The following is a 22,231-nucleotide window of genomic DNA, read 5'->3' as shown; positions in this document are numbered from 1 at the left end:
CAGGCAGCAGTCTCTTGGATGAGGGTCTGCTTGCTTGCATCTGGTGCTATATTGATTATTACTCTCTTGGTACCTAGCAGAGGAAATATACCCCAAAAGTTCAGATGTACTCAATTTCTCACTACTTATACAATAGGCAGTATGAGGAAGAGGTAAAAGGTTGGATCCTGATATGTGCCACAAATTGCAACGAAATTGTGGTATTACCAAAGGCAGCTAAGAGGAGACAAAAGCAGGCTGGATAGGAGATTTTTTGGCAAGAGGTAAAGTAGGAACTGTTGTAAATCAGGGAAGCCAGATGCTAGCCCAGGAAAATAAAGATATAGAGGCCAGAATGTTTACTGATGACTCAAGCAAAGAATATTTGATGTCTGGGCTGTCCTATGGCCAGGGACAATTAGGGACAATAAAAGACCTGATCTGGCCTCATCCTGGTCAATTGGCATCAGTTTAAAAGTGAAATAGTTTTAAATGATACATAATTTGAACATTTTATATTCATTTAAAGCATACAAATGTATATTCATTTTCCCATCTTTGATGGTGAGCCAACATGCCTTCTTTTTAAAATAAGTCTGCCAAATGGAGTTATATTTTTGCACAAAACATCCATAATGCATCATTTATGCTTTGAAGTTTTGATGCCTTTAAAGTAGAGCAAGAATTTAAGGCATTTATGAGTTCATAATAATAGATTCTTAATGCCAAATTTTTAATCTACCCTGCTCACCCCTATTTCATAACAATTTGAGAGGTGGGAGAGCTGAGGCTTATCAATAGCATACCATTTTGAAACACACTCAACTTAGTTTAAAAGTTGCCTCTTCTTACAATATTATATCAGTTCATGTAATTCACTTAAATAATATAATTACAAAATTGTGTCGTCGTCGTCGGCAGCTGTCCGTCTCGAGAGACGATGGTGTAGCTTCTTAAGAGTCTATCTGCACTGCCGAGAATGGCTGTGCAGTCCGACTCGGGAGTGACACAGTATCTGTCTCCTCCCGTGTTGAATCGACATCTTGCAATGACGCTGGAGTGTCCTCTCCATTGGAGCTGAAGCTACAGAGCCTGGGCAGGGTGATATGGAGGGTCTGCTGTTGCCCATGCAGCAGACCCCCCCTCTCTTCGCAGCTGAAGGGTCCAAGGGAAAGACGGAGTCAATACAGCTTGGCTTCAGGTGCGCCGCAGGAGTTGCCGGTGTTGACTACAACGTCAAACCGCCTTAGGGACTCCGGCTCCGGATTTTCTGTCGGGGTTTACTCCCTTAGCCTTTCCCCTGAAGAGGTATGCCGCAAGGCAGCGGAGGTTTTTTGGAGTCAGAGTTTTCCTTCTCTGATGTGCCCTGACTGGAAGATCGAACCAGCGACACTTAGCTTGCAGGCCGATGCTCAATCCACTGAGCCAAACCAGCCAGGGTTACAAAATTGTGTACAAGGGGAATAAGCTGGTTGAGGAGCCAACATCACCAACTCTTAGAATGTATATAGGGAAAACTGATTGCAGGTGGAGTGGAGAGTAATATGGCCGCCAGAATGAATTAGAGAGGGAGCGGGGGTCACTGGTTAGTTAACCTGGTAGGAGAGTTAATAGAAGGCTGGTTAAAAGAGTTCATATTGTAACAGGGTACAGAACCCAGTGAGTTATTCTTTCATGTACTTTGGGAGCCAAGCTCTGCCCATTTTGACCAGTTATAAAAATGGTCTATAAATATAAATTTCTTATAAAGGCTTTAGTTCAAGAAGAATAATTTGGGAATTTTGCAGATCTTTAAACTTAGATCTTCATTTCTGCTTTTAAATGTGAATTTGCAACAGCATTCCAGCAATTATTTTTCATCTATAGTTTAATATAGGGCTGAGAGTCTGTGTCTGTTATGTTAAAAAAAAAAAAAAAAAAAAAAAAACAGAACATTATTGATCCAGGTGTTTAGCCTTTCAAAGCTTACTTAGAAATACCCTGTTAGCTGGTTCCAGCTGCTGGGACAATATCATGTCTGATTAACATAGAAGTATCAGCAAACCAAGAATGACCTAATATACTAATACAGTTCATACTTACAGTACCTAAATAAACTAGGAATGCTTTTCATAAAAACTACAGGAAAAAGTGTTTTTATAATAACACAATCTTACAGAATAACAATATATAGTTTGATCATGAAAAACACTACAATGTCAGACCATGACTGGACAATAACAGCATTGTCAGGTTGGTAACTCTGGGACATTCCCCCAACCTCACTTCTAATTTTGAAATGACGGGAGTGCGCCTCTTCTCTCCCTCTACCTGGCCAGGCTACCGTCCTTTGCCTGAAATTCTGTAAAGGCCTCTTAATGCCGTTCTACCATTTACTCTGTCTCCTACAGTTCTTTCTCTGAACTATTCCAGGGCAAACATTTGAAAACACAACCCTGATTTTGTTACTCTTCATGAGCAATTTATCATTAATCCTGAAATAAAATTCAGAATTATTAACCTGGCTGACCTGTTACCCCCCCCTTATCACATGTGCCAGCATATGTTCCTTGTCTGAGAAGTAGGAGGCCTCTCTTAGTTTGCAAACCTGCCACCCTCTTCTCTTTTACAGATACCCTGACATGCCAGTTCTTGTACCTGGAATAATTTTATTTCCCTCTATCTGCAGCAGGAGCTCAAACTCAGGTCTCAACTTAAAGCCTTGACTAACTTTAACTCTCCACATGAGGCCAGGTTCCCTTTGCACAGTTGCAATTGTTCATTTAAAGTTGGGCATAGTGTGTAGTTTTTCATCTGTTTTCTGCGCGAGACCAGACTTCATGAGGTAGCAGTCTCCCTCGGCTTTGCTCAGCCACTCACTGCCTTGTGTCCAGTTTCCTGTGAAAGCATCGCTGTCCCTTGATCAAAATTTAATGGACTAAATCAGTTATTTTTATTGTTTACAAAATAATTTAGGCTCTTATTGTTTGCCTTTTTAATTGCTAGAGATAAAAACTCTAGCAGAATAGTTGTCAGCACTAGAATATAGTAATTTTAAGACAATATGTAAAATACTTTTATAAGACTTTAAAAATGTTAAAGTAAAACCTCATTTCTGACTTCAACTATTAAAGTGCATACACACATATATATTATAGATATATAAGATCATAAATATGACAAGCATTACACAATTACCCTTAAACCCTAGAGTTGAACAGTTACAACTTTCACTCTAAATCCTCAAAAAATATTAAATTTAAGATGTTGGCTGTGGCTTATTTCCAATTTTCATATATCAGTCTGCTCTCCAGAGTGTACATGTTAAGAGGTGTTCATACTATTTTGAAGCAAACAGACTTGAGGACCCAAGCTGGAATGATGCTATTCTCCTCATAGGGTATATACCAATTGTTTGTCAGATTTAGGTCATTACACTCTATTTAAGATTAATTCATGTGATTAAATTGTTGCATTAATAAAATTTCATAATTTATTTGCACTACAAATCATTGCTTAGAGATTTACCTGTTCCAAAGGGAATCAATAGCCTGGTGAAGACATTACAGCTTATGGAAAGTAACTGAGTCATTTATCTTATGCCTCCATACATTTCTGAGAAATTTCTAAGCTGACAATGGGAGATTGTCATGCATGTGGAGCCTTGAGAAAGTAATCAGCTGCTTTCTCTTCACTATAGTAAATTTAGCAAAGGTGATTTCCAAGAAAATATGAATGAGACTATATACATTCCCATATAGGTACTGAGAAAAAAGAGGATATTTTTTAAATAAATGATATCAATAACAACTAATCATATAATTCACTTCCATAGATTAATTGGAATGTCTCAGTCCTATACAAGCTTTGCTCTTCTGTGGTAGATTTCCAAGGATGCAGAATCTTCATGCAGGTTCACTGTGCTCAGGATCAGCTATGAAGGAATTTTAAAAATTGTCACAGACATCTATATTACCTGACATCGTGAAGAAACTTACGTGGACAAAAATTCTAGAAGGCATGTAGAATTCAGAAGATTTGGGGCAAATTCTATGAGTTATTGCCAACATGTGCGGTAGTACTCACAAATAATCTTGAGTCCACACTGAAAGTCAACACTAGCATTGTAAAATTAATAAACTGTGAATATGTTTCCCAACTACATTTTCTTAACAGATCCTATACCTAGTGCAGATTCATCAAGATTATATACAGTTTGGCATCAGAAAATATGTTGACTACTGTATTATTATTTAGGAAATGTAATGCTCTTCATTCTCTCAGGATAGGAAAAAAACTTTTGCATTATTAAACATACTTCTCAAAATGTCATATATTTGCATATTTTAATCAATCACCTTTCTTTTAGTTTTTATAACATTTAAACTTATTTGTGTGTTAGTTTTTTGTTGTTGTTTGTTTGTTTATTATTTGTGCTTTTGAGGTTTCTCAATGCATCTTAGAGAGTCTGGTTTGTAGGATTCCATATGTGTTGCCATATTTTAAGACTATGTTATTCATGGGATGAACAGGTAATATAACTTCGGGGGTTATTTTAAAATTAATTGTAGTTTATAAGGTTTATACATAAAGGAATAAAAAATTCAAAAGGCATACATTTTATAGTCATTATATGCTAAGCTAGCATTTATTCCAATTCTCTAAGAGCAATTCAAGAATTTCTGTTTTTCCTAAAGTGACTCAAATTCTGCATAGTCTTTCTTCTTTCAAAGATGAATAGATATTTGCTTAGAAATATTATGAAAGTTGTTACCAGTTACTCTGGAAGTGGAGTTTTGGAAATGACTGGACAGTAAGACTGGTCAGTTTATTCCTGGACATATTAATTCTGGTTCTACTCAAATGCTGAATCCCTAATATGACTACTCACAGATCTAGCTAAAGCTATTTAAGACTCAAGCAAGTTTATTCTAATATTAAACCTCTGCTAACTGATTCTCAATTATAACTGTAGGTTTCTCTTATTTACAACTGGAGTATAAGATCAAGTAGGAGCAAACATGTTCTCATGTGCAGACATGTGACCCCACAAGTTACTTGACCCCCACAGCTAAAATTTTAGAAGCATATCCCTGGAGCCACCAGATGTATTGTTACTTAGCCTACATTTCATACAGTCTCACTAGAGCCACAAAACAAAAGAAGCAATAATTCTTCTTTATAACAACTACAGTATTCCCCCTCACTTATCACGGGTATTACATTCCAGACCCCCTGTGAAGTAGGAACCTTACATTTATTCTATACTCTTAAACCTACATAACTTTAACAACATACGTATACAGTACCGCAAAATCCTGCAATAGCAAAAAATCCGCAATAAATAAATATAATATTTTTTAAAATCCTGCGATACAGTGAGGCCGCGATAAGGGAACCACAATGTAGTGAGGGACTACTGTACTAAAATGAAGTCATGTGATACCAATTAGTAGAATAGCCATCCCGAACAGTACTTATCATGGTTAATTTTGTGTGTCAACTTGACTGGGCTAAGAGGTCTCCATATAGCTAGTAACACATCATTTCTGGGTGTATCTTTCAGGGTGTTTCTGGGATAGATGAGCATTTGAATTAATGAACCGAGTAAAGCAACCCCATTGTGGGTTGGCATCATCCAATTCATTGAGGACCTGAATAGAACAAAAAAATGGAGGAAGGGTGAATCAGCCCTTTGTCTGCTGGAGCACGGATATCCATCTTCTCCTCTACTAGAATATTGCAGCTCTTGGTTCTTGAACTTTTGGACTCAGATCAGGGCTTCAATCAGGCCCCCAGTTCCCAGGCCTTTAGACTTAAACTGAACACCATAGGCTTTCCTGATTCTCCAGCTTATAGACTGCAGACTGTGGGATATCTTGGCTTCCATAATTGTGTGATCCAATTATTATAATAAATTTTCTCTTATTATCTATATACAGTGGTTAACAAAAGTAGGTTTAGAGTTGTTCATATGGAAAAATAAAAATTGATAAATAATGTAAGAATAAAATATTTTCATACAATTGTAAACCTACTTTTGCTCACTCCTATTTCTATGTCTATATCTATCAATCTATAATCTGTCTGTCTATCTATGTCACTTATGTCTATATCTATCTACATAGATTTCCTATTGGTTCTGTTTCTCTGGAGAACACTGATTAATACATTATTCTCTCAGAAAGGAAAGATGGCATGAGTTTTACACAGCACTAATATCAGAGTTCCTGTAAATATATTTATTCCATTGGCTTCCTATAGTTTAATGAGAAGATGATATTTGACTGGATTTAGCTAATTAGTGTTTTATTTTATTTTATTTTTTAAATGTCTGTCTCCTCTGTATCATTCTTATTTTTTATTGCTCTGTGACTCAACATTTTATTTTCTCTGAAATTTCAAGTATGAAATTAAAGGAGGGCAAAGTTTAGGAATGAGAACATGGGTAGTTTAAAGACAGACTTTAGGAATGAGAACATGGGTAGTTTAAAGACAGACCTCTGCCAAACTTATCCATGAAACCTATCCAAAATAAGATAGTCATTCTATAAGAAAGCACTTTGCATTTCCCAGAACAGCAATTTGATTTTGAAATCAAAGTTGGATACCTGCAAAGAAAAGTAATAGCACTTTGCATTTTATCATAAATGGAGCTTTCCTGCATTATAGTAGGGAAAAAACCCACCAACAACAAAGAAAGTAGGAAGGGGAGACTCATTTAAAATGATTTTTAAACTATTTTTATATTTCGAAGGACTCAGTTTATGAGCCATTATAAATATTACTGATAAAAATGCTTTTTGGATTTCCATTAGATATTTTAGCTTTTATTTGAAACTTGAATTAATTCAGGATGTGAGGACAGCATTTTTGGATAATAGGCTGGAAGAACCTAGAGAACTGTCAGAAAAACTCACAGAAGTATTAAGTTTAGGGTATGAACGTGTGTTTATCCGAAGAGCCTTTGGGCATCAAACAGCTTCTCTTCAAAGCTGAAAGCAGGGGCAAAGTAGTTGGCTTAGGATCCTGGCAGGAAAAACATGTCTTGATTTCTAAGTGATATTAAAGATAGTTGTTTTCCTAGTAGGTAGACTTATCACTTAGTTTTCAAACTGTCATTCTAACATAGACTCCCCCCCCCCATAACTTTGAGTAATCTCTGAATGATGTTTATTATCATTTAAATTTGCATTTAAAAGAATTCAGAGCATGTTTTGGAATACAGATAAACTTAACAGTTTCCAGGATAATCTTATATTAAGTGGCTCCTCATCAAATTTTTATTATTTTTGCATCTGTTGTTTCTCTAATTGAATGTAGCCTCATTTACAGAAAAATAGAAATGCAACTAATGCATGAAAACAGATATTAAATGGAGTTCTGAAGAAAGACCCAGGTCCACCTCTTCTACCCAGCCCAAGGGAGGGATATAAAAACAAGTTGGGAAAAATAAACACATTTCCATCTGTGAGGCAGAGGCCTGACCCAACCTCCCCAACCTTGGCATCTGGAATGGACCAGGGAGGGCTAAGGGAACCCAAGACCAGAGCTTTCAGGGGTCCCAGAGCTGGGGCCACTCAGTGTAACTCCAAGGTTTCACACATACGCATGTGTGTGACCAACACAGAACTTGACTGAAGACTGGATGGAAACCTAGGAGCCAGCTCTGGGTCGTAGGGTGAGGCTGGGATGAGGGACATAGAGGGGAATGTCATGTCCCTCTCTTGAACCCCTTTCTGGGATGGGCCCTAGGGCTCCTGTGACAGTGGAGGAGGCAGGATGGGCTAGGCTCTTTGTATCCTCCCTCCTTTCCTCCTGGACATTCTTGGGCAATGTCAATGGCACTGAAAGGCCACGGGCTGGGGCTTGGCAGGACTAAGGGACTGGAAAGGAAAAGGAAGGAGATGGGTGAGTTGCTTTTTCTTTCCAAGCCCGGTGGTTGATGAAATAAGAAGACCTCTGAATTCAGCCCCTCAGATCAAAGGCAGTTGATTAGAAGTTTCTTACTTCGAAGACACTTAAGGGCCCTGGGGCAATATATTTTGCAACTCTTTGGTCACAGTCTGTCTCTGGATGCTTACTGAAGTCAAAATCCACATGCTATTTACTGGTAGTTGGTCCAAAGAACCACCTGAGTCCCCTGATTGAGAACATTCAGCTTTGCTGTCTAATTGCAGAATTAGTTTCTAATAGAGAAGTTCAGTTACTCAAATTCCATCTGTTTCTGAATTTCAAATGAAATGCAACACACATTTTCCAGAGCCTTGGCAGATTCTTAGGTATATAAATTAGAATAACAGAATATAGTCACCAAGAGTCTTAAACCCCTCCCCACCCCCAAATCTACATGCATTATTTTCTTTCCCAATTGATTGAAAAAGCTACATGATTAAGAAACACCTACAATATTCATAATAAGATACCAGACATAGATAGTGGCGTAAAAGAAGACATAATCCCTCACTTAAAAGACTTTTTAATCTTGCAAAGGAGAGTCACTGACCCATTTGCATTTTCATTTATTAGCTATGATGTATATAATATATAATAAGAACTACTGGTATTTTCCAAGTGATTTTCCACTACAATCTGTTTACCATACTAAGGATCCATAAATCACCACAGCCATATTCACGCCCTTATTATCATATGTTCCCAAACTGCCAACGTGGGCTGTAAAGTGTAGAAATGTGATCTAGAAAAGCCATCAAACTTCTTCCTTAAGCTTTGATTTAGTTTCAAGAGCCCAGTTTTTCATTTCCCTTCCCTTGATTTCTGCAGTGACCGCATGTAACTTTCCAGATATACAAGATGCTCCAAACCCACACACAATCTCTCTCATTCTCTATCCACCCCCCCACACAAAAAATTAAATACACAGAAAAGAAGTTTTAACATTATAATATTACAATATTCCTAGAGCAAGAAAAAAGAAAAATCAAATAAAAAGTTTTTGGTAGTACCTTTGGTTGTCTAATTAAAATGTCATACTCCTACAATGTCTAAGATGATAGGCATTTTACCCAAATGTGTTTCTTTTAACAGAATCATAATTTGAAGGTATGTGTATAAATACGCCTTCTCAGTGAAATTAAAGTTCTGTTGGGAGAAGCCATTATTCTTTTCTTGTTATCATTTGCCAGAACAAAAATAGCTGGTTTTCATTCTTTAACTTAATTTAAAACTACCTTTATGACACACAAGTAACATTTTCTCTTAACCAACCAAGTATCTCTTGCCTCCATTACTAAATTGTGAATTTATTAAAGACAGGAAGCATTTTTCAAATATGTTTGAATGTGTCATAATGATTAGCACTGTTGAGAGAGGATCATCAGTGTCCAATACATAATGATTCACTGCTGAATGAATGAAATAGTTGTGATAATGATAGAATGATAGAGCACAAAATGTCTTAAATAACATTTAATCTAAGATTTTTATTTTAAAAAGTGGCAAGTGAATCACAGAGACAATACATATTTTGTATAATTCTACATATCTAGTTTATGTCAGATGTGGGAAATATACAGGTCATATGTCCAAATGTTTCATTCAGTTTTATTGAGCACTTATTCTTAACACATTGCGTACCGGGGTATCTAAATACCTTTTAGAAATGATGAGAATTCTCGCCACCCGTATGCAATGTGTTAACTGTGCCCCTCCTTCGTGATATATAATAATTGTACAAGAGTTAGAGAAAGGGGTATGGATTGTCTCTATTGTTCTTGCTAAGTTGATCATTCACATAGATGCCAAATAGATGCAATGTGGCTATTTATTTATACCATCTAAGTTCTTTCCTAATGGACCAATTTATTGACAATGTAATTTAAGAAAAATATGAAAATTCCCCTGATATTTAGAATTAGGGAAGATATATCCTTTGTGCAAAACTTTGTAAAACATGTAAATAAAGATAAAAAGATGACTGTAAACTAAATCTTGTACTAATGTAATTTTTTCCTTCAGATTCTTCTTTGATTTTACCATCTTGAGTTTTTGATTCATTGTTCTTGCCAGTTTTCTGAACTGGTGGTTTTCAACTAAGAATATCATTGACATTGTCACAAAAGTAATACATAAATAGTAAGTATTATTAGGCACAAATAATCCAGTACTATTCACAGAGATGGCTTTGAGAGGTAATGTAGTCACATCACTGCAGGCTCTCAGGAATGACTCATGGGCATAGCACCTGAATCTCTCCAGTGTTGGCATTTAAAAGCCACATGACCTTGGGTAAGCTACCTATCTCTTTTGAGCCTCGTGTCTATATTTGTAAACAAAAGGAACTAAAATATGAGATCTTTAAAGCCCCATCTATTATTAAATATTCACAATTATAGTAATTTACATGGACATTAAATATAGAAACAGTTATGAATTGACTTCAGAGTTTCTACTAAGGGCTGTTCTTAGTGAAAATTGTATTCATTTGCACAATAGCCCAGCAGTAATTATAAGATGAAAAGCTCCAGCATTCATCTACCACAAAGGTCAAAAACTGGGGAAAATGCTTTGAATGATGAGGTCATTGAATGACATTATTTTTTTTCATCTCTTTCTATCAAAAGTATACATTAGAGGGTCTTGGTAGTCATATTACTTAGTACATTTATGCTATGCATATCATTTTTTTTTAATTTGGCAAGTTTAGTTTTGAAATTGCCAAGTTTAAGTTAAAGATACAAATGATAAATATAACTCTTAATGTTCTACATATCACATTGCTTAAAACATGGCTGGATAAGGAACACTCACTGTTTATAAAAGAAAGCAAAAAAGGTGATATGATTAAAGACACTGCAATAAAATTTGAAATCTCTTTCTTCAGTTTTGAATAAATTCTTCCTTAAACATGTGCAAAGATAAACGTGTAACTTTTCAGGGCCAGGAACCACAGATATATATATTTTGTATCCCTATGGCACAATTAATCCAGTGTTGTAACCCTATGGATGCCCAATTAATCATATTGAGAATTTGAGATACATACATACACACAGACATATAATCTCACATAGCTGCATTTCACATGCACTCAATTACTAAGGACACTGTAATGAGCCTTTGTTTCTCTTTAGATTTTTATACAATTGATGGTCTAGCTAGTTTTTCCATGAGCCAATAGGTTTCTATTCTAAACCTCCCCGAAGTGTTCAAGAGTTTTTACCCCCATAAGTCCATTGTCCAAATACCCCTGGAAACAAGTGAGTTTCCTTTATTTAAAACTACATTTTTTATCGTTGTTCTATTATAGTTGTTCCTATTATTCCCCCATTGCTCACCCCTGTAAGTTTCTTAATACATGAGTTTCAAATAGTCTTGATATATCTCATAAATATAGAAGGAGACCACTTATTTGTAGTGGCTTGTACAGTATCAGTATCCCAATTAATGTAGTTGTTTCAAATAGCTACATAATATAGATAAAATAATAAAACACTTAAAAATATATTATTTAAGTGCAAAGGAAAACTATAATGAAGATTTGCGTACTCATGACCTAAGTTTTCAGCTATTAACATTTTTTTCTATATTTAATAAGAACTTTAGAAAACATAAATTGTTACATGCATAGTTAAGGTCTATTTTGTACCTTGTCCCTTTCCCAATTCTTCCTTTTCTCCTCCATAGGTATCACTAGTATAAACATATTACAAAAATTTATGACATTCTAAGTCACAAAGTAAAATTCTACAGACCACATTCTTTGCTTAGATTAGAAATCAATAAAAAGTATAAATCACATATGTATGTGAAAAGAATGCCTCCTCTCATATTGACTGCGAATTCTGTATTAGTTAAATGGATTTTCAAATCTCTTACAATTACATTACTTTGTGATTCAGCACTTACTGACAGAGGAACATTAAATTTCCAGCTATACATTGTTTTGGTTTTATATATTTTTTTGTATAGTTCACTCCATTTGTCTTGAATATTACAGACTAGAATTTTTAATCTTTTTAATGATTTTATTACAAATTGATACTTTTACATCTTAATAATCATTTTTTCCCAGTGAAATACAGTTTTTCCAGTGTTAATACTGGTATATCTGCTTTAGGTTTGGTTACTTTTGCCTACATTTTAAATAATCATTCTTTGATTTGCCACCTTTTTCTACCCTTATGTCTCTTTTAAACCAAACAAATACAGAAGGCTAGTCTTGTTTTTTTATTCAATATGATGATACCAATTTGCTTGCCTATTTTGGGAAAGGTTTATCTATTTCCATTTATTTTCATTCCTGATGTATTTATATTTATTTATTATATTATGCTTCGTTACTTTTCCTTTGTTTCTTTTCAACCTTTATTGAATGCATAATTTTAAAATTTATTATTCCCTTTTCCCTCTGCTAGTTTTAAGTTATATTTTTAAGACTTTTTTAGAGCTATCTTAGGTTTATAATAAAGTAGAGAATTATTTGCTTTATGTCTGGTATTTAATAGATATATTTGTATTTTAGCATAATTATTTTTAAAGTATAAAGAAAATATATATTCTCCAAAATACTACTATTTATAATTTCTGAGCAGTATTTTAGTGTTATCTTTATTTTCATATCATATAAATTATTCTCTCCTCCCCTTCATAGTTCTTTCTCCTTGTTCCTATCTACAGATTTATAAACTAATATATTAGGTCATGCTAAATATTAGTTATGTTACCTGTTCTATTAAACTGTCTGCCTAGCCTTGGTTCCATAAGCATACTTGCCAAACAAAACTTCCTTTTTTATATTCAACTAAAATTCTCTAATAAAACCCATCACTGGATTAGGGTCTCAGACATAGTATTGACCATATCTGAAGATGAATAATAAACTTCTATTAATTTTATAATCTTACTAGTAATACCACATCTATCATTATATTTTTATATTTAGGAAATTAAGGGAATGTTAAAATATTCTGGTGGGCAGTAAGTCACATTTTCCCGTCATTTTTTAAGAATTTAATTTCTGATTGCCTTTTAAATTTTGTTCTTCTCATGTTTGAATAGTTAAACTTATCTTTTTATTTGTGGTAAATGCATTTGATTTTAAAGTCCAAACTAGTTTCAAAGATTAGAGAGATCCAAGAAAATTACCTACCTGACCAGCAGTGTCCAAGATGTCCAAATAAGCTGGCTCATTGTCAATCCTCACTTGGGTCTTATAAGCATCTTCTGGAAAACAAAGACAAACAAACAAAAAAACACAAGACAAAGTTTATATTTAAGTATAGTCAATGGAAAAGGCATGATTAATTTTTAGATTTTTAAAGAAAAATATACTTTCTAAATAGGTTACTAAGAGAATCATATACTCTAGTCCAGTAGAGTACATGGAGTGAAAAGGATATAACCCAGAAACATATAAGAAAAGGAATTTCTGGTTAAAGTGAAGTCAATTGTATTTCTCCTTTATTGGGAAACTCTCATGATCTGAGGTGCCTCTGTCATGTTACCTAGAGAAACAAATCATGAAATAAATGTGTCAGTTCTTTCTTGATCATGCACTACACATTTGTATCCTAATATTAACCTCAGTGGTGAAAGACTAAAAGCTTTTACTTAAGATAAGGAACAAAACAGGAATGCCTGCATTAACTATTTTTTATTTAATATAGTACTAGAAGTTGTAGCCAGAGCAATATGGCAAGAAAAAGTAATAAAATGCATCCAAATAGGAAAAGAAGGAGTCAAATTTTCTGTTTTTAGGTAACATTACTTCACATGTAACCCTGGCTGGTTTGGCTCAGTGGATTGAGCGTCGGCCTGCGAGCTAAGTGTCGCTGGTTCGATCTTCCAGTCAGGGCACATCAGAGAAGGAAAACTCTGACCCCAAAAAACCTCCGCTGCCTTGCGGCATACCTCTTCAGGGGAAAGGCTAAGGGAGTAAACCCCGACAGAAAATCCGGAGCCGGAGTCCCTAAGGCGGTTTGACGTTGTAGTCAACACCGGCAACTCCTGCGGCGCACCTGAAGCCAAGCTGTATTGACTCCGTCTTTCCCTTGGACCCTTCAGCTGCGAAGAGAGGGGGGGTCTGCTGCATGGGCAACAGCAGATCCTCCATATCACCCTGCCCAGGCTCTGTAGCTTCAGCTTCACTGGAGAGGACACTCCAGCGTCATCGCAAGATGTCGATTCAATACGGGAGGAGACATATACCGTGTCACTCCCGAGTCGGACTGCACAGCCATTCTCGGCGGTGCAGATAGACTCTTAAGAAGCTACACCATCGTCTCTCGAGACGGACGGCTGCCGATGACTTCACATGTAGAAAGCTCAAAAGATTTCACAAAAATAAAATAAAATAGTAGAACTTCTAAACAAGTTTAGCCAAGTTGCAGGCTGCAAAATCAACACACAAAAATCAATTGTGCTTCTATACAATAACAATGAACAATAAGAAAAAAAATTAAGAAAATAATTTCATTTGTAACTTCAAAATGAATTAAATACTTAGAAATAAACTTAACCAATTAGGTGAAGACCTGTACACTGAAAACTGCAAAATGTTTTGTTTTTGTTTTTTTGCAAAAAGTTTTAATGTGTACGTTTGTGTACCTTGCCATGTTGGTGTAGTATTTAATTGAAAACAGAGAATATCTGGGTCTGAAGCTCTGCAGTGAGAGCTGAGAATCTTATTTTATTACATCTATTTATTTCCTCATCAATGCCAATCCCGTCCTGTATATTTTAGCCTGTTTAAATACCTACAGCAAGTACACCATTATTTATGAAACTTAGTGGGAACTTCTCAATCTTGAACTCACAAATTCATAGAATCTGGCCACAATCTCTATTTTGTTTTATTCACCATTTTTAATATAAGTAAAGAGCAAACTGAATCACCACAAAAACATTGAGAACAGCATCAAATTGTGGCACAATTCGATAATTATTTATACCATTGATTTTGAAACACAAACAAATGATTATTCTGACAAGCTTTTGGTTTAGAAAGTAGTGATGATCAACCACAGGAAGCACTTTTTCGATGTGTAAAACTGAGCCCCCCCCCCCCCATTATATTTCTGCTAGCTGCTGAGGATAAGAACACACACACACAATATCATGGTCTTTACTCTCAAGCAACCCTGGCTGGTTTGGCTCAGTGGATTGAGCGTCGGCCTGCGAGCTAAGTGTCGCTGGTTCGATCTTCCAGTCAGGGCACATCAGAGAAGGAAAACTCTGACTCCAAAAAACCTCCGCTGCCTTGCAGCATACCTCTTCAGGGGAAAGGCTAAGGGAGTAAACCCCGACAGAAAATCCGGAGCCGGAGTCCCTAAGGCGGTTCGACGTTGTAGTCAACACCGGCAACTCCTGCGGCGCACCTGAAGCCAAGCTGTATTGACTCCGTCTTTCCCTTGGACCCTTCAGCTGCGAAGAGAGGGGGGGTCTGCTGCATGGGCAACAGCAGACCCTCCATATCACCCTGCCCAGGCTCTGTAGCTTCAGCTTCACTGGAGAGGACACTCCAGCGTCATCGCAAGATGTCGATTCAACACGGGAGGAGACAGATACCATGTCACTTCCGAGTCGGACTGCACAGCCATTCTCGGCGGTGCAGATAGACTCTTAAGAAGCTACACCATCGTCTCTCGAGACGGACAGCTGCCGACGACGAGTGAACCTATATTTCTATAATTCTGAGTTAGTATACATCTCTAAGATATTAATCATTGATCTAATTTTTTAAAGGACAAACAAAATATTAAGTCTGGATAACCTATAAGAACTTTTTCAAAAAATTACTTAAATTATCTTGATTGTGTTTATGTTCATGTGTGTGTATGTATGTTGTGTATAAAGCAGAAATATTTAGGAACATACTGTGCTAGACGCACTTGAACAAAAAAGTTAAATCATGGCTGAAACAGCACTGATACAAGCCTAATGTATCAGTATACTTATCAATAATGATATCAATAGGTATTTAATTGTGTAATCTGTACTGCACACTCTGATAGGCACAGAAACTACAATGTTGAAAAAGATAAGAGTTGATTTCTACCCCCAAAGAGTTCATAATCTTGGGGGAGTGCATAAAACTAAACAGGCAATTACAATGAGTATGGCATTGGAAGCATTTGAAGTGTGCTTACTTAGGAAGACAGAAGAAAACACCCAGAAGGGCTTAAGTTGAGTTAAGGTCAGTCCTCAAAGGAAGCAGATAGAAAACAGGGTTTGGAAGGCGGAAGACTGTGAGAGGCCAAGAAAAGAGAAAGGGAGTTGCATGTGTTCTAGTATAACCCCTCCTGTGGAACCTAAACATTCAGTGAAATCTAGTAAGGGTATATATGCTTGTTGGGTTTGAAAAAAAGGTTTTGAAAGCTGCTTGAATTTAGCTTGAGATGACTGAGCATGAATATGAACACCCTTCCCCGCTATGGAAATGAAAGATGAAGAAAGGGGTGCCATAAAAAATAAGTCCTGGAGGTTATGGGGAATTATAAGACAGAGTTTGGATTGTTCCCCATGCTGTAGAATTGAGAGTTGAATCCAGTTTGTTTGGGTCCATGAGAGCTGAGGGCTCCTTGATGACGTGAGTTACACAGCAATTGAAATCTTTTGCCTAAACATATAAGCAGATCCCAGTGGGGAGTTCATACCAACCAGCATCTCCATGCTGCCCCGCGGGAGAAGCTCAGTGTCACTGGGAAGTCTGACCCCAAGGTGGTCAGCAACATGCAACCTGGAGGGGTGCAGGCAGATTCCTCAGTGAATGGCACTGCCTGGCATTGCAGGAGGTTTTGCCAACACATAAGACCCAAAGATGTGGTGCAAGCACAAAAGGATTTTGAAAGGTGGAGAAAAAGGGACAGACTGGTTAGGAACTTCAGGATCCAAGCAATAACATGGTAGTGAGTAAGCAAGGGAGGCCTAAATGAATACCGGGGCATGTCATTTTCCTGCTAAAGATATTTATTCTCTGCAAAATGATGTAAAGATTTAATATAATTCTTATCAAAATATCAGAATGTGTTTGAGTGTGTGTGCGTATGTGTGTCTACAGGCACAATTATTTTTGTAAAAAATTTTATGAAAAAGGAAAAGAACTAGAATATCTAAAACAATTTTGCAAAGGAAAAATAAAGGGAAAGGAACCAGTTTTCCTAATTTCAAGACTTATTATATAGCTACTGTAATCAAAACTACACAGTATTGACAGAGGTATAGATACATAGATCAGTGGAACAGAACAAAAAATCCAGAAAGAAACCCACACAAAGATGATTCACTACATTTGACAAAAGTAAAAAAGCAGCTCAGTGGAGGAAGGACAGCTTTTTCAACAAATTGTGTGTGAAAAATTAAACATCCATGACGGGGAGGGATACCCTTGATCTAAGTCTCACACCTTATACAAAAAAAAATAACCTAAAATGGATCCCAGATTTAATGTAAAATGTAAAAGTACAAAACATTTAGGAGAAATAGAAAAAAAAATCTTCAGGATCTAGTATTAGGCAAAAGGCCTTATACTTTACACAAAAAGCTCAGTTTATAAAAGGAAATTTTTATGAATTAGACTTCATCAAAATAAAAATAAACAGCTTTTGCTCTAGAAGTGCCCTTTTAAGAAGACAGGAAAAAAAAAAAAAAAAAAAAAACTAGATTGGGAGAAAGTATTTGCAAACCACTTATCTGAAAAAGGGCTAGTATTTAGTATATATAAAGAACTCCCAAAGCTCAGCAATAGTGACAATAAAACAAAACAATCTAATTAGTGAACAAGAGACATAAAGAGAAGTATCACCAAATAAGGTATATAGGTGGATAATGAGCACTGATAAACATGTCTAAAATTATTGACCTTGGGTAGTTGCAAGTTTAAACCATGATGAGCTATCACTGCATGCATATCAATATGGCTCAAATTAATAAAATAATGACACTACTTAATAAGATTGTGGAGAAATTGGATCATTCATACATTCCTGGTGGGGACATAAAATAGTGCCATCACGCTGGATAACAGTTTGGTTTTTTTCTTTAAAAAAATGAAAAAAAAAAAAACAAAACTAGTGATAAATATTTGCATATAATACATAAAGTAGTAATTGCATTATTGTGCATTTAGTGCAGAAAAAGTGAACTTATATTCACACAAAAACACACTAGAAATGTTCCCAAAGTGTTTATAGTAAATAGCCCAAAATGGGAAATATACCAAATATTCTTCAATGGGTGAATGTCTATGCAATCTGTCATACAACAATATCATGAAATATGGCTCAACAATAAAAGCAATGGAGTGTTGAAACATGCAATGACCTAGATTAATCTATATAGAATTATGCTAATTGAACAAATCAATTCCAACACTCTATATACTGTTATGATTTCACTTATATAAAATTCTTATGTTAAGAAAAATTCTAAAAGACCCCTCCCCAAACTTTAGCACACTAGGCATAGAAGTCAGCTTGCTTTATCTAATACTGTATATCTAAACAAAACCCAAAGCAAATATTAAATACTAAAACCATTTCCTCTGAAATTAGATACAAGATAAGAATACTCATTAGAATATGACTGATGTGAATAAACTTGATAAGAGGAAAAATGTTACTATTCATGGAAAATATATTTTGGGTACGTAGAAAATTTCAAAGATTCTATACATAAATTATAAATTAAATAAATGAATTTGGTAATTTTGGGGGGAATAAAGTCAACATAGAAAATAACAATTTTCCTATAGATGGACAATAAATAAATAATATAAAATACTTAATGGTATTAATTAAAACAACATCAATGATATTAAATCTCAAAGAATAAATCTTTCAAAAATTTTGCAAAAATTCTATTTAGGAATCTGTAAGACTTTATGAAAAAAATTTAAAATGATATAAATAAAGGCAAGTATATACTATGTTTATGGATTAGAATATTCAATATTTTAATAATTTTAATTGTCTCCTAATTGATCTATAAATACATTCCAAACAGATCTGGGAAAACTGATTCTAAATTAATATGTAATTATTGAAAAGAGTCCAAAATATTTGAGAGAATTTCAAAACAAAACAGTAAGTTCTACCATATGTCAACAGCTATAATCTGCAACAAATGAGACAATGTGATATTGGCACATGGGTAGAAAAATTAACTGACAGAATAGGGAACCCACATCCTAATGAACCATTTTTTTAGATATCAGAATTGGCTATTCAGAACAGTAGGAAAAAGAAAATATTTTCAAGAAAGAGGGCTGTCAATCAGATATAAATATTACAAATAATTAAAGTTGACTCCTACCTCAAAATATATGGAAAAATAAATTCTAGTGGGGATGTAAAAATAAACATGGAAAGCCAAACAATAAATATTCTAGGAGGTACTATAGGAGAATACCCTCATTGCTTGGAGTGATAAGACTTCTTAAATACTACTATATGCTAATTACACATTACTGTATATAATTTATATTAACTGCAAAGTAAAAGATTGTCAAGGTGAAATTAAGACTACATTAATTGAAAAAAAGAAATGTGAAATGAGAGATATTAAATTAATTACATTTAGAATTACTTGATAAAACTCTTGTAAAACTAGGAGAAAAACACATTTTATCTGAGAACACAGTGTAGAGTTCTGGGCCACACATTTAATCTAGGTTTCACTAAAAACCACAAGTAAACAATGTTAAGAACACTGCACTTATTGGCCTCAATATGATTATCACTTAAAAATGCACCTGCTCTGTGTCTGAACACAGATAAATGAAATTTATAGGAAGGGGGAATTTTCAAACTCCTTAAGCAGATATTCCACTTAAAATTTGAAAACCATCATATGAAATTATACTTCCAAGTGGAATGAGAGATGTAATGGTAGCTATTTTTAGTTTTATTTGATAGAAAACATTTCTTAATTCAGAACAAAACACATTTTCACTTATAAAATTTAGTGCAATTTTGGGCCTCACATGCAGTCTATGATTTTGTAGTGAACTACAGGATCCAATTTTCAGAACACTAAACTTACTGACTTCAATGACTTTTTACCCTAGCAATGCTGTTGTTCAGTGTGCGAAAACACATGAATAAAATTTGTATAAAGCGGATTCATGCAAAATATTTTAATAGATGTCTGAATCATCAACTTCAAAGAAAAAATTAAGACTACATTAAAACAGCAGAAAGTTGATTCATCAAAGTCACTATTAAGAGAAGAAATATCAGGCCATAGTGTGGGGTAAAGTATATGTAGCAACATGAGCTTCATATCCAGAATATGTAAAGAACTACAAATCAGTCAGAAAGCGGCAACCTTTTCCAATGAAGAGTGGGCAAGAGATTGAGGGTTTTTTTAGTTATAACATTTATTACTATCTTTTATTGAGCATTGAAACTATGCTGACGTAGTGAAAATATATGTATTGTTACATTCATTATGCCATTTAATTCTCATAATAATCCTATGGAGAAACTATCCCCACATTCATTTATAGATGAGAAACTAAAGGTAGAAGTTACATAATATTCTTAATTTCATACAACTTGTAAAAAGCATACTCTGTAGAAGAAGCTTCATTCACTTATTATCTTATACTTATAAAATCTTTACTTAGTGTCTAATGTTTCTAAACATAGTAGTAGGTACTAGGAATATAAAGGGCAATAAGATGTGGCCCTTTTCCGTGAGTGAAGGCACAAGAAGGCATAACAAAATCCACTTAAAGTTGCAGGCTGGTGAATAGATAAAGATCTCACAGAAGTCTTGCAAATAAACCCAGTGGACTCGCCCACTGTATTATTTTTGCTCTGAAATTTAGAAACCTACAGCACACTACAACATGGATGAATGTTAGAAATAAAGGTTGAGTAAAAAGAAGCTAGACCTAAAAACATATATTGTAGGTTTCCATTTATATAAAATTCAAAAAATAAATATCCAAACTAAGCTATATTTATTGGAAAATATTTTTTTAACCAGGATGGAGACTACTTGGATGAAGACTATTTTGTGATAAATTATTGTTTGCTGTACTTTTCTGTATTTGTATTATACTTTCACTATTTAAAAACATTTTAAAAGGCGACTGTTCTCAATTACTCAACTATACAAAAGTAGAAACTACGCAATTCCAGTTCTCTAATTGTTCATGGTTTATGGTAACACAATATTTGCACAAAATTAACCCATAACTTAACTAATTTTTTTCAATGATTTCTATTTCTTCCTCTAATTGATATCAAATTTTACTCACATCGTAACAACTTCTAGATATTTAGTGTCCATGTTGAGTAAATTTCAACAATGTTAATGAGCATTGTTTATAGGAATGGAACACAGAATGATACCGAGGACCCTCCTGTCCAAAATATCTTTCTCATTGGTTTGGCATGATGCTCCAAATTCCACACCTTCTGTTGTATTCTCTTGTGTTAAAATAAGCCATTTTATTTCAAGGAAATCCCTATTAAAATGCAATGAAACTACAGGAGAGGTAAAATATTAAGCTATTATCAAGCACAAACACCTTACTCTGAGATTACTTTTGCACAAAATTAGCTGTCTTGAGAGAAACAAGAGAGCAGAGCCCAAGGGGATGATCAGCAGAGATAATAAAAGCAGAATGGACGAAGACAGAAAACATCACTAACAGCTGCGGGTGCAGACTGGGAGAGTACCAGATGAAACAAAGCAGGTACAGAAGGCATCAGGGCACCTGAGGACCAGAAAGGAATGACCCCAGGTTTTTGGCAACAGCCTGCTGTAGAGCACTGTATGCGTGAGAGGAAATGGTTCATGCTGCCTCCTTCTCAAAACTGATAAAATGAAGTTGTTTTGTGCCCCAAGCTTGCTGAGCATGGCTTTTTTAGCAACAGAACAGTAGGTATATACTAAAGATAAATATGACAAAGAGAAACATACTATCTATAATTCTAAGCTTGCCTTTTGTGAAGTCAGATAGTCCTTACTTTGTCACATGGAGGAGGAAGGGAAGTATTTTTAGGGCAATGGGCTAGAGTAGTGCTTCACATTTTTTCCTGTACATACAGATTTCCTGGGGTTCTTGTTAAATCACACAGTCTGTTTCTGTAGGTCTACAGCTCGGATTCTGTATTTCTAAGAAGCTCAGATTGTATCCTTGCTACCTATAGCAGCAGTCCTTTGCAACGGTCATATGATAAGGGCCACAAATGCAATTTAAATGTTCTGGTAGCCACATTAAAACAGTGAACAAAAATGGAAACATTAATTTTAATATAGGTTATTTAACTAAAGTTACCTAAAGTATTATTTGAATGTG

General features: G+C 35.1%; 1 protein-coding gene across 1 annotated transcript in view; it reads right to left on the bottom strand.

Annotated features, from left to right (window-relative positions):
- The window catches only part of RIT2 (Ras like without CAAX 2), a 295,767-nt gene that overhangs the window by 170,973 nt on the left and 102,563 nt on the right, over positions 1-22,231 (bottom strand). The window contains exon 3 of the mRNA XM_090285108.1: positions 13,070-13,143. Coding sequence (XP_090141234.1) covers positions 13,070-13,143 — 74 coding nt within the window. The remainder of the gene's footprint in view (positions 1-13,069; positions 13,144-22,231) is intronic.

The sequence above is a fragment of the Furipterus horrens genome, unplaced genomic scaffold, assembly GCF_987537825.1.
Source record: "Furipterus horrens unplaced genomic scaffold, mFurHor1.1.pri manual_scaffold_8, whole genome shotgun sequence".
Lineage (NCBI taxonomy): Eukaryota > Metazoa > Chordata > Mammalia > Chiroptera > Furipteridae > Furipterus > Furipterus horrens.
Note: the sequence above shows the minus strand (reverse complement) of the source record. Positions and strands in the feature narration are given on the sequence as shown.